This window comes from Ipomoea nil, unplaced genomic scaffold (genome assembly GCF_001879475.1).
Source record: "Ipomoea nil cultivar Tokyo-kokei standard unplaced genomic scaffold, Asagao_1.1 scaffold1403, whole genome shotgun sequence".
Taxonomy (NCBI): Eukaryota; Viridiplantae; Streptophyta; class Magnoliopsida; order Solanales; family Convolvulaceae; genus Ipomoea; species Ipomoea nil.
The window spans coordinates 85,001-92,332 of NW_017617831.1; the positions used below are offsets into that span (position 1 = coordinate 85,001).

General features: G+C 32.7%; 1 protein-coding gene and 1 long non-coding RNA gene across 4 annotated transcripts; one reads left to right on the forward strand and one right to left on the reverse strand.

Moving 5' to 3' along the window:
• Positions 1–1,977: 1,977 nt before the first annotated feature.
• LOC109186072 (CASP-like protein 5B2) lies at positions 1,978–3,756 on the forward strand. Of its 3 annotated transcripts, none has more exons than XM_019335970.1 (6): positions 1,978–2,205; positions 2,291–2,511; positions 2,571–2,588; positions 2,745–2,884; positions 3,204–3,336; positions 3,432–3,756. In XM_019335970.1, exons 1-6 carry the CDS (start codon positions 2,079–2,081, stop codon positions 3,627–3,629), a joined length of 837 nt encoding a protein of 278 aa, XP_019191515.1. In that variant the 5' UTR covers positions 1,978–2,078; the 3' UTR covers positions 3,630–3,756. The 3 variants fall into 3 exon arrangements, with proteins under 3 accessions (XP_019191515.1, XP_019191516.1, XP_019191517.1); XM_019335971.1 differs by having other exon boundaries at positions 1,978–2,184; XM_019335972.1 differs by lacking the exon at positions 2,745–2,884 and having other exon boundaries at positions 2,291–2,588.
• Positions 3,757–3,794: 38 nt separating this feature from the next.
• LOC109186073 lies at positions 3,795–7,021 on the reverse strand. The gene is made up of 3 exons (XR_002055083.1): positions 6,554–7,021; positions 5,150–5,220; positions 3,795–3,995 (listed from the first exon to the last, which is right to left on the reverse strand). It is a non-coding gene; the product is annotated as an uncharacterized LOC109186073 (long non-coding RNA).
• Between the last annotated feature and the right edge of the window lie 311 nt (positions 7,022–7,332).

Here is a 7,332-nt window from a genome sequence, read left to right on the forward strand (position 1 = left end):
AGATCAAAATCCATTTGAGGAATGTACGTGGGATTACAGTATCGATCATGTTTCTCTTGCCTTAACATAGAAGGAACCGTTTTGAGATGCAGTGACAAAAGCAATTTCACAAATATAAACTAATTGTTGATTATTGGCCTAATTAACTTATAAACTAATTTTAGTTTAGTTTATTTGACATTATTAGTTGTTTGACTTGGTTTAAAAATTAATATAAGTGTTTGGTTCATTAGCTTTTTGTATTCCAAAATGTTAAAATTCAAAAATTTACTCAAAACAACTTTTTCAATTAGCTTTTTGAGAAAATAAATTATACCGAACAACTATCAGCTAACAGCTAATTTACCAAACATCTTTCTACAATTAGCTAATGTTATCAATTAGTTATACCCTCTAATTAACTCAATCAACTAACTACTAACAATCATTTACCAAACAAGGCGATTGTATCATGCATGTAACAATTTAACATGGATGAACCACGTACTAGATCAAATACTTCAAAACAATAATGTTGCTCCAAATTTTACTTCATAATTCTTGGTGTTTATTTATAAGTAAAAATCTATTTATTAATCAAATATTAAAAAAAAACATCAAAACATGTGAGGTAAAAATTATTGGGTGAAATCATGAAGGGATCGGAATGTAACATTTCTCAATACTTAATGGTAGAGGTCGAATTTCCCAATTTGATTCCATTTAATAAATTAAATTCTTTATTGATAAAGTTTTATACGGAGTAAAGTTCTTTATTTAAGTTCCTTATAAATTAAGGAACTTAATTTAAGTTCCTTATATTGTTCAAAAAATTTAAGTTCCTTATAAATTAAGTTTTATACGGAGTAAAGTAATAAATTGGAAAGGTTAAAAAGTTTCAACTTTCAATTATTTTATTTTATTTTTTTATTTTTCCTTTTCTGGTGCCAAGGAATGGGAAGAAAGTGCAACATGACACTTTCAAAAGCCTTTCATGCATATAATATATAGAATCCTTAAATTAACCTCCTGACATTAATTTATGTATTTCATTCGAACTAAATATTCAATTATTTTGAACCCAAACACACAAAAAAAAAATATAATGAAAAACTTCAATAATTTTGATCTATATAATATTGCACATTAATTAGTCTCTGGCATGCCAAATCACTCCTGCTTAAAAAAAAAAATCTATAAAAATTAAGTTAATTAATAGAAAGAAAATAAAGTTGGTGGAGATAATTAAAAATAATAACAATAAAAGGAGAGGTCGTGAAACTTTTGTTGGATGTCAGCAAATGCAAAAGCAGTGTCATATATATATATGAGGATTGTTGTTGAAAAACAAAGGAATTTGGGTCAAATAGGTCACTCAATTATACACTTAATTATAATTAGGCCACCGAACTAAAAAAGAAATGTAATTGGATCGCTGAACAACGCAAACTCATGCAAATTTAAAAATGACATGTTTACCTAGAAAGACGGTTACCGAATTTAAAAATATTTTTTTAATAATTTTAAATAAAAAATCTAAAAAAAAAAAAAAAACTACGTCGTCTTCACCGGAGACGAAGGTGGCTTCGTCTCAGGCCGTCTTCATGGCCGGAGAGACGGTCCAAGATAAAGCTACCCCTTCGTCTCTGGAGACGAAGGGTTTTTTTTTTTTTTTTTAACTATTTAAAATTATTAAAAAAAATTTTAACTTAGTAACCGTCTTTCCGGATAAACAAGTCAATTTGGATTGAATTGAATGAATTTGCATTGCTCAGGGACCCAATTGTATTTTTTTTTTAGTTCAATGACCCAAACACATTATATTTTCAATGGTGAAGGAATTGAGCACTTTAAAGTAGTAAATGAAACTATTTGACCCTTCTATCATATTATAAATGTTTTTTGGCCCCACTTTACCCCATCCAAAAGCAAAAGAAAAAAAAAAAAAAAAAGGTAACCAGGGCGGACTGAGTGACTGATCACTGGGTGGCCTTGGTTTTCAAATTGCCCAAATGCTGAAGAAGATGAGAGTGAACCTAAAGCAAAAACACTAGCTGGGAATCTTTCTCTCTTCCACGTCCCCTTTTGCCTGAAATGAAATGAGGTATTCAAAAATAGAAATGAGATCAGTAATCTATGCTTCACAAAATGGGGGAAAAGGGGCAACAGGCGACTACAAAGTCGATCATGAAACTATGCTTAGTCGTACGTTCTTCATCCGATCAGGTAACAGCTTAATTTTAATTTTGTAATACCTATTGTGGTATTTTGAGTGGAGCTTTTGGTGTGCCTATATATGGTGGCTCTTTAGGTCTTCAATTCGCCACCACCGCCGAATCAATCCTTCGCCAACAAGCTAGTTTCGCCACCACCCCGCCGGAGCTCACAGCCACGCCGGAGAGTCGCCAGAAACCGGGGAGAGGGAGAGAGCTGACGCCGGAAAAGCTGCACTGCCGGAGGGGCTCTGCTTACGTCGGACGCTGGAGCTCGCCGGATCTTCTTGCCGTTCTTCGCTGTCCTCGACCAATCCACCGCCGTAGGAGTACCCGCGTAGCTCTGTTGCTGAGCTGGGAGGGGGGGTCTCCAGAGTACGCCGTCCACCGGAGAAGGTAAGGAGTTGTGTCGCCGCCGGTGGTTGAGCTTAGACCCGCCTTTTTTTTTTCATAGACACGTCACCTGTTTGCCTGGCTTAATGCTTCATTTGTTGTTTTACAAGTTTTGAAAGCATTAAGATTTACAAAGTGCATTGTTCTATTGTTCACTAGACAGTCAAGATGAGAGATTTGTTTGGTGGCCTAGGGAAGCCGAGTGGGCTCTTAGTCAGAATATTGCAGTGTGTATTTTCACTTGCTTCCGCTGGAGTAATGGTTTTAGCTTCATACTTCATAAGGAACACCAGTTTTTGGTATGCTAGCATTTCTTTTTTATCGATTTTATTCATCTTTCACCTTTACCTAGTGATGTCTATTAGATTTCCCTCCTGCTTACATGTTTTATATACACTGTGTATTTTGTTGTTTCATTGATGCTTATTGTGTTTGCCAAGTGATATATGTAACTGTGTTTAAATAATAAAATATATAGTTTCTATGCAAACTTATTGTGATATTTTGAGAAACAAATTTGAGTGGAGCTTTTGGTGAATGAAGTTAGTGCCTTAGTGCATATATATGGTTACTCTCTATATCACTCTGATCTCATATATTTATTTGTATCTGTTTCAGGTGCTTGGCACTTGTGATGGGGGTTCTATTTTTATGGAGTTTAAGTCTATCTTGCCTGGATTTTCATTCCATAATGTTCAGAAGGAGAGGGCATTCTGTTTTCCTTCTAGTCCTGATTTGTATTGGTGACTGGGTACTTCAATTCCCTTATTTCCTTTATGCACGCACACATATTAATTAAATGTTTGATTCATGAATTTTGAAGCTTATTTATATAATATAATGCAGGTGATGACGATTATATCTCTTGGTGTTGCATGCGCATCTGCTGGTGTAGTGAATTTTCTATACAAGTTTGATAGTTGCTATAAGCTGTACATGCCATGCAACATGTATCGTCTTTCAATTGCACTAGCATTTGTCGCTTGCTTCTTTATAGCGATTTCTGCTAGTGTTATGTTTAGGCTTGTAGTCTCGTCTTATTAGATATAAGCTGCTACGGATCTTTCTATTGTAAATAGTACTACTAGGTGGTTATGTGTTTCTTTTATGATGTTTAGGTGGGCATGTATTTCTTTTCTGATGTTATAAATAGTACTGTTGAAGTCTTTCATTTCTCAGTTTCATGATGTTTAGGTGGTCATGTGAATGAAACACTAAAAACCTCTTATCTTGAATTCAATTAATTGTAAGTTGGTCAGGTTGTGGATCCAAAATGGTTTCATGTTGATTCTAGGTTGCTAGGGTAAACATTAATCTCGATCGCAATCATATGGGTGCGCAGCTTCATCCTCAGCACATCCTCAGGAATCTACTATTGAGTTAATTCCAACATCCTTTTCTTTTGGAACTCTACTTTACGTAAGTTGTTTAATATGCACACAAAAAAAAAAAAAAAAACTTTTAGAAAAGGGATCAATAGTTAACAAATGCAGGCAAAATGAAAAGGATGAAGGAATCAACAAGCATATGCGGAAAGAGAAAACTTTTAGAGAAAAAAAAAAAGATACAATGGAAGCATACATGGTGTTTTAATTCAAGCTTTATCTGTCTATGCATATACTTCCAAGTGAATTGTAGTCAAGAAATTCAATCTTTTGTTGTAAATTTGTCTATGCATATACTGGAAAAAAAAGGGAAGAAATTATCAGATGTGAATGCCCCTGTTGGCTTTTCTAATGTATCACTATAGTACCAGTGGACTCAAGTTATTCAGAGATTGAGCAGTAGTTGAATTAAACTGTGATATACTGATTATGCTCAGAGGTGACCTCTTTGGAGAAACAGGCATGGTGCAAAATAACAAGACACATGGGTCTGGTTTCTACCGCAATACAAAATACAAGGTAGCATTATGTTTTTGAGATTTTTTGGTCCTATTCATTATCTAACCTCACATTGGTGATAAGAATGAATTCCTATTCAGCTTTGTTGGATTCTACTGAAAAATTGTTAACAATTTATGAAGTTTTTAGGCTTTTAGATTTTTAAACTGTAAAAGCTTTTTTTTTTCTTTTTTTCTTTTTTTTGTCAAATTCAGGCCTATGATAAAATTCAGTTGGCATTAAATTTAAAAAATCTAAGATTTAAGTATCTTGATTAGTTATATATATATATATATATATATATTGTGAAGACTGGTTTTCATTATATGAAATATTGACTTTATTTCATTTGCAATATGTGCCTGATTTGCTTTACATATGTGTGTGAAATCTGCACCAATATATATATATTTTTTAAAGTAATGCGAATTCTAGGAAAAAATATGCAATTGAAACATATATCAAATTTGTTGCTAATTGTGAAATAAAACAATTCTAAAATATTCATTGCATGTTAACCAAAATAAACCAAAAATAAAATCTGATATATAAATGAAACACATGAGATGCTAAATGTATAGAGAGTAATAATAAAGCTTTAATTTTTTTCAGAGTAATAGTAACCTGAATTATATATATAGATGTAACAAATATAGTTAAAAATTATAAAAAGAATATTACCGTCCAAAGAAGGTGTTCACTGTATGTATCTCTTCTTTGTAACTCTATCCAGACAGCTTAGTTCCAGTCGTCTGCAATATTGCCATAGTTTTTTAAGGACATGTGCAGACACAAATAATAGAAATAGTATATTCCGCATTTGAAAGCTTACACTCTAATGTTGAGGTAAATGAAAAAAAAAAAATCTCACTGAAAATATATTTTTATACATGTTTTGTTCTGGTGCATAAGCATAATTAGAATTAGTCAGTATTACAATCTAGCAAATAAAGGTGCAAATTTCCATCCATAAGGCTTGGCAATTATAGCTCTAAGTTGTTTCCTTGTATGCTCGGAATTTACTTACTAAGTAAAACCCAGGCAATCAATCATCAACATATAATCATCTTTAATTTATGAGCAACTCAAAGCAGCTGAAGGATATTTGACCTAAGATTTGCCAAAAGAATGGCAGTTTTTCCCTTTTCTTGCTTGATTAAAGTTGGAAAGTAAAGAATCATATAGAACAGAACAGGGAAAGATTGAAAGAATCCTTTGAAACTAAAGAGCATAAGAACAACCAAAAAGACAAGAAATTGAAAAGAAAAAAAAAATAAAAAATCAGCAACCTAAATAGTAGGAGGCCAACTTATGTAACAGAACCAATAAGAGGGAGAGAAAGCAAAACATAAATTAATTCATTAGCTCTAATATTTCTAAATATTGGGAAATTGTATGGTAAACTACTATGCAATACGGATCAAGAACATGAAATCAAACTCCAACAATGTTACCGTTGAAGAAGGATTATGGATTAACATTTGTTGTTTCTTAAAATTATAGGATATCATGTGTGTTCCGAAAACAGAAATGGTTGATCTCCACTTTTGGTATCAGCCTCCGTTTTTGTCTTAGTACATAGTTCAAATCAGAAACATGGAGGACTCATCCCATTTACACTACATTACATGAAGCTATTTTAATTTTAAATTGGAATTTTACACGTGTGTTTTCGAGCTTGCAGATTCATCTGCAAAAGCTTTAACGACTGCAGCACTAACCATCCATCAAAGCAGAAACAGAGCCATTGAAAATGATCTTTTGATTCTGAAAAAAAATAATATATCAAGAAAACTGCAAGATGAGCAGGTTTCTCACAAACTAATCAACTCAGATTTTTTTCTCAACAGTTAAACAATTTTCAAATAATAATCGCATTTGAACTCAAATAAACTCTAAAAAAATAAAAAATCTGACATATAAATTGAACATATGAACAAAAATATTGCACATAACAGATATTTATAAAAAAAATACTTTGAATATTATTGCATGTGTATAATATTCCTAAAATCGAAATATTCACATCCGTCTAAACAAGAACATACTTGATTAAATGCAAAATCAGAAAAGGCAAGGTTTTACCTTACAGATGTTGTAGTCTCGATGCATGGTATTGTTTGCTTTGCCGCCCAGATTGTTTCTGCCCGCCGAACACCTACCGCTGGATTGAGAAGGATTAACCGATTGGTTAGTAGAGTTTCGTCCGGCCGGGTTTCGACTTCGGAAACTCCAATTAGCTATAATTCAGGCGGTGGTGTGGTAATTTCCGAGTCGCAGCAATTTGTTCTTTCCAGTGAATTAATCCAGCGTCAACTTCATTTCTTCTTTGCATGCAATCTCAATTTCTGGGCGATGAAATTTGGTCTGGTGCGATGACAATTCTGGACAGAACTTATTAATCTGCATAAGAACTCTTTTTATTTTTTATTTTCCTTTAATTAATTTGCTATTGTTGTTTCTATTGGATTTGCTTATTTTGAGCAATGTGTTTGTGGTGAGGTTTCTAGAAACGGTAGGGAGAGTGGCGAGAGAGGACACAGAAGCGAGAAAGAGAGGGAGCTGCAATAATGGGCCGATTGTTATACATGGGGTTAGGCTAGAATTTTTTTGGGCCATATATACAAAATATCAATAATTTGATATATGTTTATGTTGGCCCAGAGTTATTGGATTATTATTTATTTAATTCAAGAAATTGTATTTTAAATTATATTGTCATTTGATTTAAATTTTTGTATGGTTTATAGTGAAAATGTAAATTAAGAATGATATGTTATTTTATTTATATTAGTCAATAAATTTTATTTATACTGAATTGATGTAGAGAATATTGATGATCAAGATCATTCCCGTGTTCATTG

Coding starts and splice junctions, on each gene's coding strand:
- LOC109186072 (XM_019335970.1), top strand. CDS start 2,079: ATGAGGTATTCAAAAATAGAAATGAGATCAGTAATCTATGCTTCACAA. Junction 2,885..3,203: donor ATAAGGAACACCAGTTTTTG/GTATGCTAGCAT, acceptor TATCTGTTTCAG/GTGCTTGGCACTTGTGATGG. Junction 3,337..3,431: donor TGATTTGTATTGGTGACTGG/GTACTTCAATTC, acceptor AATATAATGCAG/GTGATGACGATTATATCTCT.